This window comes from Cyanistes caeruleus, chromosome 1 (assembly GCF_971803275.1).
Source record: "Cyanistes caeruleus chromosome 1, bCyaCae1.hap1.1, whole genome shotgun sequence".
Classification (NCBI taxonomy): Eukaryota; Metazoa; Chordata; class Aves; order Passeriformes; family Paridae; genus Cyanistes; species Cyanistes caeruleus.
The window spans coordinates 42,311,020-42,329,114 of NC_141701.1; the positions used below are offsets into that span (position 1 = coordinate 42,311,020).

Here is an 18,095-nt window from a genome sequence, read left to right on the forward strand (position 1 = left end):
AGGAAATTGTCTTATTTATGCAAATACCAGAGACCATGGTGCTTGTCATACTGGAGCTCTAAAACCAAAACATCTTGTGCCTTCCTCATTTTCTATTTCACAGGTACTTTTGTTATTTATTTTTAAATAGCCTCTTGACTAACTAGATTCCAGAAGAAGAAGAAGAAAAAATTGTAAAAGCAAAAACTGGGAGAAACCAGAAAAGGATAGCTGAGCCATCAATTTCTGTAGACCAAACCCTTAGGTCCAATTCACCCTGTGCTACTGCCAGCCACTTACATCATTCATAGCAAAAACTTAAACAGTCCAAACTGGTGCATTCAAGACTTGCAGGAATACTGCTTATTCACAATATATCCTAAAATCTAAACAAAAAATAATTCTAGCAACTACATAGCTGCAGAGCATTATTTAAATAGAATAGTTGTTAAACAAGCAATACACTGTGTAAAGATGCAAACCTCAGCATTTGCTACACTAAAAGTTTTTCTACAAAATCCTCTCGAATCCTGGAAAACTTGCTCGTTAGAAAAGTGCATGCTGTTCTAACATATATATATATCTATATCAATATATATAGATATCTATCCTATGTCAGCACAAACAGCCTCCATGTAAACACGCAGCCGGGAGTACCATGAGTAACAACTCTGTTTCCATCAGAAGCCCTTTATCCTGCGTAAGAGGTCTGCACGCTAATAGATGTCCTAGGCTAATGCTAACTAGCTACAGCTGGCTCGCAGCTATAAAAAGCATTAATGAAAACATAAATACAACTTCTCCACTTCCCTCAGCCTGTACGTCAGGGCTGCGCAAAGGCAGCGCTTTCCAAGAGGTCTGTGTGAATGAACTGGCTGCTCTGAACCAGCTCGCTCTGGTTCTGCCGGGTTTGTTTACTGAACAGCGTGTGCAGAGACGCACTGGGGGATGCAGGGGGAGAGACACACCACGTGTGCCCTCCCGCAACCCCTGGGCTTCCAGGGAAGGCTTGGATAAAGGCAGGAAATATCTGCTCACCAAGGGACTGACCCATGGGCAGAAAAGTGTCAGTCTGCCCTGAGGCTGGACACAGCCCCACTTTACCATATAGCCCTGTGTTTTGCTGTAATACCACTTTGCTGTGCTGTCACAGACTCGGTTATAACAAATAACCCATGCAGCGGCACGCACGGAGCTGAGGAACAACACTTTATACCTGGGAGTTCTGTCAGCTCTCCAAACTTACTACATTTTTATTGTGCCAAATACAAAACTAAATTGCAGGGAAAAAAACAGAAAGAGACAGCTTTATCCAGGACATAAAAAAGGAAAATGCATATATTTCTACTTCATGGAACTTCAGGTTGCAAACTGAGACCAAAACACCAGGATACTGAAGTGCTACAACAATCAGCAATTTTTATCAATCCACACTGTGCATGCACACAAAATCTTCATTATTATTTGACTATTGGACTGTTTACTTGCTCTGTTAAAATGGTTTTATCATGAAGGCAGTCACTTTGCCACCATTTGCTTCTGTGGATTTCAGCAGGTGACCTCAGACAGAGACAAACCCTTCAGGTGTTTGCAGGGAGGCCAGGCATGTTGGCTTGCTATCCAATATATATGCTAAGCTAACCACAAGCCTGAATCAATAAGTAAGAACTGTACCTAGCTTTAATTTTTCATTTTTATAATGGAAATCCGTTCATACACAAGGTTTATTGGAAAATTTGGGGTTCTTCACAAAAAAATGTTTAGGAATGCCCAAAAGTACATTTACCTTTAAAAAAAAGAGAAAAGTATCCTATTTCCAAATATCATCATTCTTCTTTCTCATGATTTTGTTCAATGCCTGACTTTTTAATTTCTTCTGATTTGCACTACCCAAATAGCAACTGCAGCCAGGCAGATCACTCCCAAATGCAGCCTCTATGTATTTGAATTCTCCCCCTTCTCCTTGTGCATATAAGCTGATTTCCAACTAATTTCTTAAAAATCCACAACATTAGTAGAGTCCCTGTCCACTTGCACTGTTGAAACATAAACAGCCTGAGAGACACTGATTTTCCTAGCTGTTCATGCATCCACTTCAAATACCTGTTTTCTCAGGATGTTATTGATATGTTCTCCCTCAAATCCTGGCAGTCCAAATACAAAAGGTGACTCAGATACACAGAAGCACCAAGGTATAGATGAGCTCCTAACCCAGATATTTTTAATCATGACTAAACAGCCCAAGCTGCAGCAAGAAAGTTTTGGCAGTTTTCAGCTCCCTTGGAAAGGAAATATCCACTTACTATTAAATTAAATAGAAATAAAGAAATTAAAAACACTTTTGGAAAGATTAGGCACCAAGTGTCTTTGTTAACATTGTCTTCCACTTCCCACTTACATTATGTTAATACAGCCAGTTAATTTATGGCTCCATATTGAAGATGTGGCATAACTTGTTCCAATCAAATTAATTTCCTTGCACATTTTTCCTCATGTCAAACAGAATTTACAAATTTTGGCATCTGTTCAGAGGCAGTGGAAAATGCATAATCCCATTGTTATAGGACAGAGACAAGAACATCTGTAGTTTTCATGACAAGATAATATTTGAATTAAATAGTGGGGAAAGCTGTTGCCTCCAGCTTCCAGCAGACCAGGTTATTCTCAGATCCATCCAACCCAGTTCTGAACAATTCCAGGGAGGGGTCATCCACAATCTTTCTGGGCAATCTGTTTCAGTGTCTTAGCACCCCTACAGTAAAGAATTTTTTTCCAAATATCTAATCTAAACCCATGCTCTTTCAGTTTAAGGTCATTCTCCCTTATCCTACCACTACATGCCCTTGTAAAAAGTCCCTCTTCAGCCTTCCTGCAAGGCCTCTTTATGTTCTGGAAGGCTGCTCCAAGTTCTTCCCTGGAGCTTTCTCCTCTCCAGGCTGAACAGCCCCAACTCTCTCAGCCTGTCAAGTGTGAAACACCTCTGAAGTACACTTTGCATTCACTCCTAGCCTCGGGCACATGTAAAAGCATGTTGCCCAGAGGAGTCCACACTGCATTCAAACACACACCTCCAATCAAGTACCTAAATTCAGCATGTTACAAAACCATTCTGAACATATATCAGGCAGTGCGTATCAGTTAAATAATCCCTTTTTTTTTCTCACTGTAGGACTAAAATTAAAAAAACCCCTAAATCTCTCTTAACTGCCAAAGCACTCAAACCCTTACACTGTGAACTGTAATATACAGTAAGTCCATCCCCGGCCTTTGCTCATCACTTTTGCCATTTGAGGAGCATGTTCTTCTCCAAACCCTGTGAAGTGCCCTTCAGTCAAAGAGGGAGTTGAAGCATGAAGTGAAATGAGTTTGAGGATTCCAGCACAGCAGATCCCTACTCAGGGTGAGGCTGCCTTTGGCTGTGAGAAATGGAACAAAACTAGCAGCCATCAGTAAGGACAGGCATGTGAACATAAGATAATCTTGTTACATTTATAACTACATACCAATTTTAAACCACAATGCTTACTGAAAGAACTAATTGTCTTCTCTGAGGAGCTTCGTTTTATTTGCATTGTTTGCTGTGTATTCATCTTTTGCATTGTATAGGAGAAAGTGTAGAAGAGCTTAAAATACAGATGTCCTGGCCTATGTTTCAGCAATATTGTCCTTTTCAAAGTCTGTCTTAATTGATAGACAATGCCCATAATCTGCACAGAACTGTGTATTCTTGACTCTTTGAGACTCAAGACCTCCTTTTCCCCAAAATAGTGTGTTTATAATACTTTTCCAAGAAGTATTGATCTGTAAAATGCAGCAGAAGCTTTTAAAAAGAGGATGATAGCAAGTTATTTCTAAGAATCTTCCATTTTGGAAAATCTATGCTGATGTTTTTCTGCACATGCTCTACCTCTGCAGATACTTAAGGCTGTGCATACAAACACTGTCTACCTGCTCAAGTGGTAAAGAAATTCTGTGCAGTATTCAGGTGGTTAAATTTCTCTCCCAACTGCTAGGTCACCTCCTTCCAGGCATTTATAATATTTATCACTGCTCAAGGTTGGTGCCTTTGGGTATGATGGTAGAAGGAAAACAAATTCCAGAGACACAATCTGACTTTTGCAAAGGTTTCTAAGAGCTTCAGCACAATTTTAACACTTCCTCCAAGAAGTTGTATAGTCAGTGAAACGTGGAGGTGTAAAGCAGACATGGAAGATTTCTGCTCTCAGTTCCATCAACCACGTAACTTTCAGAGATACAAAAATTCAGGGGGAAGATCAAAGACAAGGGTAAGATTCCATATCTTCTACATAGGCCATCTTAGAATAATTCTTGACAAATAACAGGTGCTGAAAAATTACTATTTCTGTTTGAAAACACCCAGTGTACAACAGCACATACTTTGATTGTGGCTCTAGGGCTGAGAAATTACATTTCCAAATTGTTTGCTTTTTTTCTCCCTAAACTGGTCTCTACTGTAGGATAATGTAAGGGACCACATTACTCTTCCCATTCTCACCCTTTACACAGTCCTTCAAAAAAAACCAATTGGGTGCTTACAGCCATGAAGCAAAGGGCAGTGGGAAATGAGATGTTCAGGTGCAATAAAGCTTCCCCAGCTTCCTAAAGCCCTGCCTGTGATTATCAGAGGTGGGAGGTGTGAAATGGTATGGTTACAAAGGTAAGTTGTAGGTAACACAGCTCTACATAATGATACTGCTGTACTACTTACCTGTCTCTCTGTGCTACTCAGGAACTTCTACAATTTCTCCATCATGGGGAATACATCAGTTAGTAGAGCTACTCCTCCTTCTTGACCAAAAAAAAAGGTTTGGGGTGTGTCTTTCTTCTGTCAGCACATGGGTGCCTCACTGATCAGTCTAAGCACTTGAGTAAGGAGGAAATACAGCAACCAGTATCTCATTTTTGCTAGATACATACAGGATAGCCTGCACACAAAGTATTTGCCATCTAATAGCCCGCTTCTATTCCTGTTCATTTGCTTTCCAAGGAGACTAAATCCCCATCACACTTGTGGTCTGTGCTGGCTATTGTCTTCTCGAGCCTCTTTTCTGTACCAGCATTTTTTATCACTACCCTGAAATATTTTAGAACAACAGCAAATTGTTTAATTGCCTATTCCCAGCACAGGGATGAAAAATCCTGGTGTACATTGAGGGGTCCTTTTTTTTTTTTTTCATTTGTACAGAGTATATCAGATAACAGTGCTTTCACCTTGCCCTTGGACAGAATAAGATTATGTAAATATTTAGCACTGAAAAATAAACAGCAATGTCAAATTAACAAATTGTTGTACTGTGGTGGCACTGGAAGTAGCCCAAGTTCCATCTAGCTGTCTGCAGCATCAGCAGGGGAAACAGACTTTCAGGGCTATCCAGACAACAGCCTGGGGAAGCTACAGTGTTAACTACACAAGACAATTTAAAGTATTAATTGGACAGTGTGATACTAAAGCTGTTTTTCCAACAGTCTTTTGTCCTTACGCTCTGTTTTGGTGGCTCCAGTTTGAGAATTAGAAATAGAGCAGGGTGGAGGCAAAAGGGAATAATCCAAGTGTCAGGGAGTCTTTACTGTGAATAAAAAAAGGGGAAAAAAAAAGAAAAAAAAAAAGAGAGGGAGAGACTTCAAAGCAGAAACAAGTTACTAGAGCTAGAACCACAGCTATTAGGAGAACTCTTATAAGTCTGTCAAGTAGCAATTAGACTACTTCGCAAGAATATTAAGAGCACATATCTTAACTTCAGAGAAGTATTTGAAAAGGGGAAAAATAGAGAAACCTTTTAGTTTATGGAATACTCTCTACTGCATTTCAGTTACTTATTTCCTGTTTATTTTCCACTTGAAAAATCACATCCCAGAAACATAATGTAATTTTTTAAAACTTGCATTTATGACCATTCCATTTAAAATGTTTTGTTGAAAAAAAACACAAAAAACAAATGGAATGCTGTAAACAGATTTAAGTCAGCCACAAAAAACATTCTGACAGATGTTAGCATCTGTGAACATGGATCTTTCACGACAGTCCTTTCCAATCTGGGCTCTTTTCAAATAATAATACCTCTAGAGTTTGTTTTTTTTTTTTATGTTGTTTCTGTTGATTTCAATATGCTTTATAAAATTTTAGGTAGGTTTTCCTTATCAGAGGGACAAGCTTTCAATGTATTAATCCATCTTCTTGGAATGCTAGTTGGAGTATCTGACACTCCACTTTCAGTGGAGTGCAGTGCATGTTGCCAGACAGGTTAACCCATTGTGTTAAGATAAACAGCAAAGATTACTGGCTGAAGAAAAAGAGAGGGGAAAAAGGAAATCCAACTAAGAAATTAATTAGTTCTACAGGATTATCACTTGCCAGTAAAACTGTTTTACAAAGAATTACATATGAACAGACTACTCAGAAACTTGCAACAACTTGCTAGACCACAATGAATTACGGCAACTGACTATCATGTTTCTTTGGGCCTGCTCAGAAAGAGAAATGTGATTTTCCTCACTTCTATTTCTTCCAGCCACTCAAACAAATCCTCAGCTCTTCTAAATATTTTGCTCCCCAAGGGTCCTGTTTGCATGGTGGCAGACCTTTCCACTGCTCTATGATCTGGCAAATGGAAAACAAAATAAAGAGCAAAACTGAAAGAACTACGGATGACTAGTGCAAGAGATGAAGATCACACTAATTTTTAATGTAAATGTATGGTCTTTCTTTTGTTCTTGGAATAGAAAGCTCTAGCAGGCTTTGTTCAGGTGGGAAATAGGTTGAAACATGCCAAGAGAAGTGAATGGAAAATTTGTCTAGTCACCCACAGATTCTAAAGTGTGGATTTACAGCTATAGCTAGCTTTGTTTTCTACCAGCAGTGGTTAGCTCTTCCTTCATGACAACACCCTTTTCTGTCCAGCCTCCTCACACAAATCCTCTGAGTGCTCTGACCAGTTTAACTGCCTAATAGTCCTAAAAATGCATCTATTTTAGTTACACTGACAGCCACACAACCAGCCCTGTCCTTTAAGGCACAAAACTGACCAGCTCTATTTTTTACTAAACTCACGTGGCCTGCTCAAAACAAACAGATACTGGCAGGAGCAAAATCCAAATTATACACTGCTTTATCCCAGGAACACAAAGTACAAGGCCGATGCAGTGAGTCAGACACCTCTGCGCCAGTGAGTTCTTCAGGTTGACAGGAGTCTCTTTGGGATCCTCGTACTTGTAAGCCAGGACATTTTCAAAAAAGAATCAAAACAATTGGATTTAGACAAACATGTGTTGTGTCATTAACAAAAGTATCTCTCTGCCATCAGAGGGGAAAAGGCAGCAAAAAGTATGCCAGGAATGCTGGAAATGGGCAGACAGTCACAGCGAGTCATATTTTCTTCTAATTTTTTTTTCCCCCCCAAGAAACTCCTTCAGCATTAAAGTCCACTTGCAAGAGCAGTTAGATATGGGGGAAAAGGCAAATATTTCAACAATAATACAGGGAATGTGGATCCAATTTACAGACAACAGAAGCTGGAGAACTCCTCAGTCTCTGCAAAGATTTCTCAGCATCCGAGGAAAATGCTTTGAATATTTCAGCTGAGCAGTCTTCAACCCTTCAAACACATCCCTTTGTCTATCAATAAAAGGCCATATTCCCCACGTGTGTATTTATGAAAAATAAATGCTAGATGCATATAGGCAGCCCTGCAGTTTCTATGTTTCACAAGTGTTAGTTTTAATAAATTAAATTAATCCATTTCCTTACAATGAAAATAGAGGTTTCTCCCACAGTTTGCAACTCTCTAGAAACTGGATGCCTTGAACCAAATGCATCACTTCCCCTACTCCACGTTTAATTTCATGCTTCTTTTCAGCTTATTGTGGCGGTTTTTACGCTTCCCTGTGACAACAGCATCTAGGTTATTGTAGAGTGCTACAAAAGGAGATATGCAATAGAACAGCCTGTTCAAAATACTGATCATTTAGGTATTAATCTACCTTGATATCTAATTAGAAAATTTTGTTTATGAAACAATGAAAAATCTAACTCATCTTGCTTCATAAAATACAAACCTTGATTTCCTGGCAGTTTTACTTCACAGAAAGAAGTTTAAAAAGAAAAAAATACGTTTTTTAGTTACAAAAGAATAAGCCATCAGTTGGTTCAAAGGACTGCCAGAGGGCGTTGGACCCTTTTGCTCACTATCAGGTGACAGACACAGACATTTTTGGTAGAGGAGAAGTCTCATGTGGATGTTTATCAGCCATGGAAATAGCAGTTGATAAAGCAGCAAGAGGTGTTTTTCATTCCTCAGTCTGTAAAAGATGTGTTCGTTCTCCTCTTTGCAAACGAGAAAATGAGTTGGTTTTTTTAGATTCAGGATCCAAAACACAGTCTGATAGCTGTGAACAACAACAAACAAGACGTTTCCTGAGCTAAGACCAGTTTAACAACTGCACGTGAGAATACCCAGCTACAGCATGTACACAGAAGCAACAAGCTCTCATTTTTTATTTCTATTTCATGTTTGACATAAGAAGTGCAATCTGAGATTTCTGTTTTCTTTCACCCCATTCCTATGAAGGGTGGGGCTCAGGCAGGTTAACTACCTCAAAATCTGAGACTGCAAGTTGACTGTATTTTTGGTTAAGAGTTGGAAATGAAAAAAGCAGGTTGAATAACAGTCTGTCAGCTGCCCTGACATTTGATCAAATGTAGCCCTCTGGAAAAAAAATCTACTCCGAGGAGTACTGTCCTCACAGCCACACATTGATGTGGGCTGGTAAAGTACTTTTCCTCTTACTTTTTAAAAAATATCTATGTTCTATTAAGAAAGAATTAAATACAAAGCAATGAGTCCAGACAAGATGTATCAATTACTTTTAAAAAAATAATGTTCAATATAATTATTATATGTCAAAGAGCTCCAAAAAATGTTGGGAACAAGGCTGCTGATGATTACTTTCCTGTGGGTGATGAACAAGGTTTTATTTTAGGAAAGAATGGTTTTCCTAAGTTCTTTCTAGAAGAATTTCATTGATCAATGAATACTGTAAATTACCCAGAGGCTTACAAGGTAGCAAGAATTGAAAGAATTCTAGTATTTCAAAAGCTCAAGAAGATTGACACTGAGGATACCACTGTCCACCTGCAGGGTGGCTTAGAGGAACTCAAATTCTTCAAAACTTTGAAGAATCCTTTCAAAGCCTATTGCAAACTACATCTGGAGAGCTCTCAATAGGACCTGTTAATCTAACTGCAGATCTCCATTCAAGTCCCAAACTCTGCAGGAAGAAATGTTTACTTATGTCCTGAAAGGCTGAACTCAGAACCTTAATACAAGCTCTTCTGCTATAACTCACTTTAATGATCTTCCTGAGTGATAAAAAAAAAATCTGATACATCTTACCTTTCAAAATTTTAAACCAGCATGAACCAAAAGTTAGTGCAAAACCAAAGGAAGAAAATGCAATAACAGACATATCTCAGACCCAGGGTTGCTGAGAAAGACTGAAATCAGTCTGTGGTCTCAAACCTTGAGGAACATAAAAGGAGAAGGAAAGAATTCAATGGTTCAGTACTGGTCAGAAAGGAAAACTGTTTGCCATATCTTTTGTATTTAAGAAAACAAGGTCCAGTTCTTGATTCCCTTCACTGTAAACAGAACAATGCTAGGATCCAAAGAATAAAACATAAGAGGTTAAAACAACTGGTTGAAAGCTGTGTGCTCCATGGGGTTTGCGTGTAATGCTTCTGCACTGCTGGTTATGTTTTGACACCACAACACTTTTTACTGCAGAGGAATCTTAACTGCGGTGGCCTCCAGATTTTCAGAAGTCAACAGGATCTTTTTCCAGTGACTTCACAGTGGAAGCATACACCTATGTTTTTCTAATACCATCTGTACAAAATCCTCATTATAGAAAAGCCGTTCAGTTCTGTCTCTCTATATATTTCTTTCTTGTTTCAAAAGACCATTGCACGAGCATAACTTACTAGCAGAGCATTTCAGAGACTGAACTAGGCAAATGGGATGCAACAACTATTCTGTGAAACTCAGAGAACAATATATGATGTTCTCAATTAACTTCTCATTAATTCATTTTCAATGTTCCTGTCATCTGTTGATGACATAAACTATAGACAGATCCTTCCTTCTCTGGGGAGGACTACTTCTGTGTCACACCATACCTAATTAAAGAACTACACCACACCCATCAACAGCCCCATGCCTTCCTTGTGGAGTGTGCTGCTTCTTTCGAGAATGACATTTCTGAACTCATTCCTCTTTGGTTTCTCATACATCACAGCCTCAAAAACAAAATTCCCATGAATCTTATTACTCACCTCACGTTTGGTGGATCTGAATTCATGATGGGTGTTGCACAAAGAGGCTTGTTTCCTTGAGTGTGACTTCTGTACCCTTCTCTTGCAGGCAAACAGTACACCCTTTGGATAACAACTCGTACCTGCACTTCTCTCCATCCCACTGCTCCCTGGCTTTCCACCATTTCAAGCAGAGAATCATTGACAGCACACTGTGCTAAGAGATGCAGTTTTGAGTCACTGTTGTTATGGGTTTGTGGAGCGCAGGGAACCTGGTGAAGGAAAACCCATTAAGAGAAACACTCCAGAGAACCTTGAAATTATGTGGAGCTAGAGAGGAAAATGCCAATCAAGTTGCAAGTGCAAAATCAGTTTCAAAATACTTACTGCTCCTAAAATAACTTACAGACTAGTGGCCAGTTATTTATTGTGTATTTTCAATGAACACTAAAGAGAGTTGCACACACGGTGTGCTCCTGTATTTAACTGGTGCTCTGGACCGAGCTAACTCAACACCCAAGAGATGAAGGTGACCCCAGCAGGAAAACAGAACTGATATTAGCCCTTATGATTCTTCCCCTTGAATGGAGTTTTATTTTTACTGCTTTGATGTCCTGTCCCTTCCTCTTCTAAAAAAAAAGGGTGAAATTCATCTTGGATGCTTCTGGACTTTCAAATAAAGTTGTAAATGAACAGGTGTCTAGTTTTATAGACTAGTAACCTAGTCCTCAGACTTACACACTTCAGTGGAAAATATTTCAATGTAAAAGAATTAGATGATTAATGAAAAATACAAAACTTTTAAAGCAAAATCTTTATTTTTTCACTACTTTCAAAATACATTTCATTAATAAAACCTTCCAAACTGTCAAAATAAATTTCATGAATACTACAGTTTTCCTTAACTTAAATGAGTAACGTAATTTATCTTAATATTTAAATAATCTCTTTATCTCTTGATAAATCTTTATCTCTTGATAAAGATTGTATGCAAGCATAGACGTGGTCAATGTATATATGTCCCTTTGCAGCACAAGCTAAATTTCTATTTTCACAATGAAACCTAGTTTTATAAAGTGCTGGGTGCTAAGAAAAGTTTTCAGAGTATTACTGACAGTAACGTAAGTATTATACACCAATAAAGAAGGAGAATTTTCAGTATTTAAAAGAAAATTGTGGTACCCTCTGTCTACAAAGTGGTTGCAATAAAACTTACCTACCAAGTTTTAAACAAAGTGGTTTGTTTGTTAGGAGCCATGAGGGGAACAAGTAAATTGTCCTGGTTTTCAAATACCACAGCAGAAGTTTTTTACAAGTTAGAGTTGAAGCAAGAAAGGCAATTAGGATTTGATTTATGTAACTTTTTAATTCCCAGGCCTATAATGGGAGTTACATATAAGGCCAAATGTTGAAACTTATAGTTCTTCAAACTTGAAGAACTATACTTCTCAGATATTAAGAATCATTAAGGTAGCCAATATAAAGCTTTTACAAGAGCCTTACTTTCAGAAAGTGCTGGCACACACTATGAAGAAAACAAATCTCTTCAAATACCTCAGCTTGTACAACCACAGCTACAGAAGTGCAGAGTCAGTAGGCATTTTAATACAAATAAAGTCAAAATAGGGAGGAAAACAAACTGAAGGGGTGGGAATGTAGGATGATGTTATCAACTGATGCTTTTAAGAAAGGATAGGATCAAAAAGCAAATGAGTTAAGACATAGGAACAGGAAAAAGAAATGTTTTAAATAGTATCTTGAGCAAATTAGAATAAAACAGCTATTTTTTAGCTATTCAGCTATAAAGAATAAGAGAAAAATCAATGAAAAACCAAGTTATAATTTCTATTTAGCACAGTAGTGAGATTTCAGCAAAGTAACCTCACGGGAGTTCAGCATTTGGATGGACCAAAAGCTTCCACTAAGAAAATATTATTAAAGTAAACACTGCATATTATTCAGCCTTGACTAAATGAAAGGGGAAACCAAACAGGTCAGTAATTTAGAATTTTTTTATTACGATTTCCAAACATCAGCTCATCAACTTCTTACCAAGTGCTTTATTGTGAACCAAATGGACCATACCTGACTGTCTGAAGATTCCTGGTGTAACTTATCATCAAGGTCATCGAGTCCGAACGTCTGTGCCAAAGATATAATATTCTTCCTGATAAGCATCTTTGTAAGACCATATGTCTTCTCTCTGGCTTCTGAATGTTCACTGAGTAGCACCTTCTGACTAAAGTAGGTGTTCATGATAACAGGAACATCTCCATTTTGGAGAAGCAGTTTTTGCCTGGAAAAAACAATTTAAGTGGCATCAAATCCATTACAACCTAAACTACTGATAAGCACTACTTTAAAATGTGTCTTGCATTGCATTTCTCTCCCCTTTTTTCTACAGTTACCACTAAAACACTTCAGAGATGTGTTATCCAAATTACAAATTACCCACCCCACAGACAGAGACATCTTGGATCAGCCGTTTTAGTTCAGGTATAGCCCTGGGCGACTGGAGATCCACTGCATCCAGGGACAAGTAACACCTGGAAAACAGCTGACCTGCCAAGCCCCATGAGCCCCATCTGGCTTCACACAAATGCTCCTTGGTGTCTGTCAGCACAGAACTGAGAGCGTCAGGATCCTCTGCAAACAGTTAGTGAGGTAAAAGCCATGACTGAAAGATTATTAAACCTACTCCATTTTAATTCAGACCACTGGTCCACTGGACCCAGCCTGACTCTTGCAGGACATTTCCCTCTGGTGAGTACTTTCCACCAACCCAAATCCATTCTCAAGCAGCTGACAGAAGCTGCTCCTTCCTCCTGTATTTTTCTAAAAGCAAAATCCCACGTTTTTCTTACAATTTGCTGTATATTATCTTGCCTGTGTGTTTGTCACCGTCATAAATGTGCTCTCCTAGATCCAGTTTTGGTTCCTAGTGCTAAATACCCAAACAGCTCCACAAGCAGCAATTTCTTACCCATCAGATTAAGGGAATGTTTGCAGAATCTCTAAACACACAATAATTTCATGCCAACGCATGTGCTCATGTTGAGCTTTTCTTATGCTGGTATAAGAAAATTGCACATTCGGAAGTACACTTTTTATACTCACAGGAGGTACATCTGATTCAGTCAGCCAACAAACCCAACCAGTAATCTCATTTCCTACAGACCATCACAACAGACCAAAATCCACTTGGTGACTTTACCACAGTTTGTGTTTTTCTGCTATTAGATTTTTATCACTTAGGCATCAAACAAGGCATCCTGCCTTGGCAGCAAAGCTGTGCTGACCTGAGTTCAGTCTCTAGATTGCTCAGCAGTTACATTATGGAGATGAAGCAAGTTTCGACATCCGTGGCATTGTTTCTCAAAATATAACTATACAGAGTTAAAAAGCAAAATGAAACAATGAAACACTCAAAAATATTTATTTCTGATCTCACTCCATACAAGATCTTCACCATGGTCTGTTTTGCAACAGACTACTTAATTCTTTAGAGAGCGGATAGCTAAAGGTAGATTGATGTATTCATATTTTCAAAGGCATAGGAAGAGTTGCAGCAAGTTTTAAATATAATCCATGTTATTTTATAATTAGGAAAATAAAGCAACAGCCAGATGATATCTATCTTTTAGGAGAAAATTATATATTTATATATAATTTATGAACAAGATGCATTGCTTCTACTGTGAACTCTCACAGAAGTAATGATTTGAAACAGAAAATTCATGAAAAGTTACAGCATAAAACTAAGTCCTGAACTTCACCACGAAGAAGCGTTACCGCCGTCTGTGAACTCCCCAAATTTAGAGGAGCAGCAATTCATCTCCAAGGGACACCTAGTCCCTTGACTTCACATGAATTTGCTAACAAAGCTCCCCATTTAGAGCATGAAAATAGCTCACAAGCCTGCCAAACTGACTTTGCCTGATAATTTTCTGCATTACAGGTTTAAAACTGAGGAATTAGCTTGGTCATCAAACTGAGATTCTCTGATTTGATGAGATTTTTCAACTGTTACTTACCCACTTTGCTCCAGAGAACAGAAATGTATATAAAATTTACTACAGATCTCAGAACAGTTTGAGCTGTCTTTATATGCAGATGTGTAATGAAAATTTTAGCACCTTCTTTCTTGAGATGTCTGTGTTCAGACCCAAAGTAAACAGGAAATCTTTCTGAACACGAGACCATTACATCACTAATGTCAGAAGAATGTTTGCTTGATCTAAAACATCTCATTCTCTAAAAAAAACCACTGACGTTAGTAACAAATCATTTGCAGAAACTTTGAGGTTTATGGTTTTATTTTTATTTTCCTGAGCAGATATGTGATCAGGTTTTTTGGGTTTTTTAAAGGCAGGTAGGTTTTACCAGTACCCAAATGACGTGTACCTTGGTTTTGCTACGCTTATGCATTCCATGTCTTGAGTACTTTTATAATCACCAAGCTTTCCTAGAGAAGTACTCATTATTATCTTTACACAGGTAATGCATAACTAATGGCTACTTGGTATTTCCACAAAGCAAAAATGGGGTGATATATATATGCTTTCAGGAGAAACCTCTCATTTCTTAAATGCAATTCACTAAAAACACTACCCTGAAGAAATTGTTTGTTTTAGACCTGCATAAATGTGCACAGACTTAGCAGTTATTCTTCAGCTACATCAAAGGAATACTCTCATCTACTTAAACCTTCCCAATTTTTCAATGGGCAGATACTTCACAGTGAAAAGAACCAGGAATAAATAGAAATAAATCCCAATGGAAATGAAAGAAATAAGAAAAAAGTTTATAATAACCTCACTATTTTGTGTACAGGTAGATGGCTAAATGGAAATATTTTATCATTTATGTACATATAGTAAACGTTAAATTATTTTTATTTTGCATACAATATATAGAATAATTGTATTGCTTATTTGCATTATGACCAAGCTTTATATATATTCTTCAATATGAGAATAGAATTATTAAAATAGTATAAATTAATTGAATGAAAACTCTTTTTCCAGAAATTCTTTCTAGTATGCTCAGCAAAAGCAAGCTCTGTGGAAGGGGAACTTTGACTGTCATCATGGCAAAAATCTCAGCATTGCCACTGTATATTGTTCATACTGTTCTCTTTGCAACAAAGGCAATCATGTTAGAGACAGATGCATACCTTAAATATTTTTGTCTGTTTGAAAGGTACAGAATGGGACAAAGAAAACCTATCATGCTGGAAGAGTTGGGAAAAGAAAAATCACTTCCCCAAGCAATCCCCCCATGTGTTGCCCCTGTGCCTGAGACACCATAACTGATCACCTCAGCTTTAAGCATCTCCTCCAGCTGCAGATTCTCTATACCCAAAAGCAGCCTTACTCTAGAATACAGAATACACTCTGCAGCATCCCCTTAGACATAAACTGTTAAAAGGGTATTGCAAGTCTTCTGTGACATCTCTCTTATATTGCTTCTTTTCTATCTGCTTCACAATAGCTTAAAAGCTAGATTTCAAAGAATGAGAGACATCTGATTCAGCTAATCCAAAGATGATGGCAAAAAAAATAAAGCTCAGTACAGATTATAAACCCCTCTGAAACAATCCCTTGTTCTCTCTGATTTTTTCTTGCTCAGCAAAGTATTATTTAAAAGTTGGATTGACTTCCTTAATAAATGCCTTTAGACCTTTGTCATGACCTGAAGTAGAGAACTTTTTATACTACAGGGCATTTTTTTTCCTGGTATGTAGACAATCAGCAATTGCCGTAACTGGTCACATGCTAAAGGAACATGAGGCAATAATGTTATTTTTTTTTTCTTTTCCAGCAGCAGCTTGCTTCTCTGTCCAAGAACACGGCTTGCTTTTTCTCTTCCTCCCTCCTATGATGGAGGCTATCTGGCCAAGCAGGCAGGAGACATTCTTGCCCCCTTCTGCGTTAATTGTGGTCTGTCTCCATCCGAGACGTGGAACGCTGTAGAACGTACAGCATGGCACTGGGTAAAGGAGCTGACATTTCCATTTGAGGCAGGGTCTTAATCCTGGGGCCAAACAATCAGTGGCTTTGCACTGTGGTCTGCCCTGCAGAGCCCATCCACAGCCAGCGAGGAGTTGTGACTCCACGGCAGCAGCGAGTTCACAAACCACACACTTCCGCTCAGTTCTGCTGACATCAAACGGCGGTGCTGGTTCATGAACTCGAGAAGACTCCAGATCACTTTAAATTAGAGAACATATTTTTTTTGTTCACTCTCCCTGGGTATTTTACTGGGCTTTTGTTTTTTCTTGTTTTATTTTCCTGTTCCTTTACAAAATGTAAAATGCCTAGAGTGGTTTTTTTGAAGAGTACACTTCATTAAATGCACACTCTTAACGTTTCAGTGACCTACAACTTGCACTATAATTATGAAACACACTATTGTCAAGTCTCAGAACAATGATTTCTGCATAAAGCAGGTTTAACATCCACCAAGTAGCACTGCAGTAGTACATGTAGAACAAGAGCATGCCAGAGCCTTACACTGTTACCCAGAAGTATGAGGAATCATTCCCCATAGGAACAACATATAAGGCCCATCCCTGACTTCCTAGGAATCACTTATTTTATCTAATGTAGAGGAAGTTGCTCATGCTGCCTCTTGCTTAGGTTTGTGTGGCATTTGCAATGTTTCATCTGTGAAATGTCCAAGAGATGCCTGAGCATTGAGCAAATGATAATTACTAAGAAACAAATCCTCCCAAAACCCCCAAAAACTTAACAAGTTTAAACACATCTCAGCCCTCATCTCACCTATCACCCAAGGACAGTATCTTCTCAGTATACATCCCAAATCAACAAGCTATTTGGGACAGACCTGCTTTCTGCCATGCCTAGAGATTGCCCAAACACAGAATTTTCATCCCTGAGTGAGTAGTCTCACCACTTGTGTGTGAGCCTCCATCAGCGTCATTCATTGCCACTGTAACACTGCACAGACACTGCAATTCTGACTTCACACTTTCACAGTACAAAACTTCTTCCCATGCCCCAACGTCAAAGACAGAAAACAAAAATCAGCTGGTATCAAAGCAATGGATTACTGTGGTACAAGTTCCCAAGGCTGATTGTACTCTTTTCCCTATGGAAAAGTAGCACTAACCATCCACATCAATGTCCAGTCACATATGGCAAATATACAATACTCAGCTGTGTCAGTCTTCCAAAAAAATGTGACTTCAACACCTCAGAATAACAGGTCTGCAGAAGATGTAAGAACAAAAAGCTAAAATTTCTACTTTTAAAGTATCATGCACTTCATTTGTGAATAGAATAGCTAGATATTTGTTTTGTCCCCCTACTGGAAAAATATTTTGTCTGAGGACTCATTCCATGAATACAAGACACAAAGAAAAGAACATATAGCTCTTAAATATATAATTTGCTATAGCCCAATCTGTTACAATTTGTTACTGAACCTTAAGTACAAGGCAAACTAAGAAAATCAGTAAAACAACACAAGTAATAAAAATAAATCTTTTCTATTGCAGTGTAAGTTCTTTCTGCAAAGTACTATTGTACTTTTCAACAAAATTACTTGTAAACCTAAGAAATCACTCCAGGAAGAAATTACAGTACACAAAGCCAACATTTTTATCACTATATCATTTTACTAATTTCAGAGTAATCATATAAACTAACCACTGGCTTGCCATAGAGCTGCCTTTTGAAATCTGATACCCTGTAGCATGAAAAAAAGTCGTATGGAAATGCTCACATTTATGAAGAGCTCTGCTATAAAAACCTTGTGGTTAACA

At 38.2% G+C, this 18,095-nt stretch overlaps 1 protein-coding gene across 3 annotated transcripts in view; it reads right to left on the reverse strand.

The window, feature by feature from the left end:
• SPIDR (scaffold protein involved in DNA repair) overlaps positions 1-18,095 on the reverse strand; it is a 194,405-nt gene that overhangs the window by 55,106 nt on the left and 121,204 nt on the right. For all 3 annotated transcript variants that reach the window (XM_086888531.1, XM_086888544.1, XM_023921152.2), the window contains 2 exons: positions 12,392-12,602; positions 10,328-10,578 (listed from right to left, as the gene is read on the reverse strand). In XM_086888531.1, coding sequence (XP_086744657.1) covers positions 10,328-10,578; positions 12,392-12,602 — 462 coding nt within the window. The remainder of the gene's footprint in view (positions 1-10,327; positions 10,579-12,391; positions 12,603-18,095) is intronic.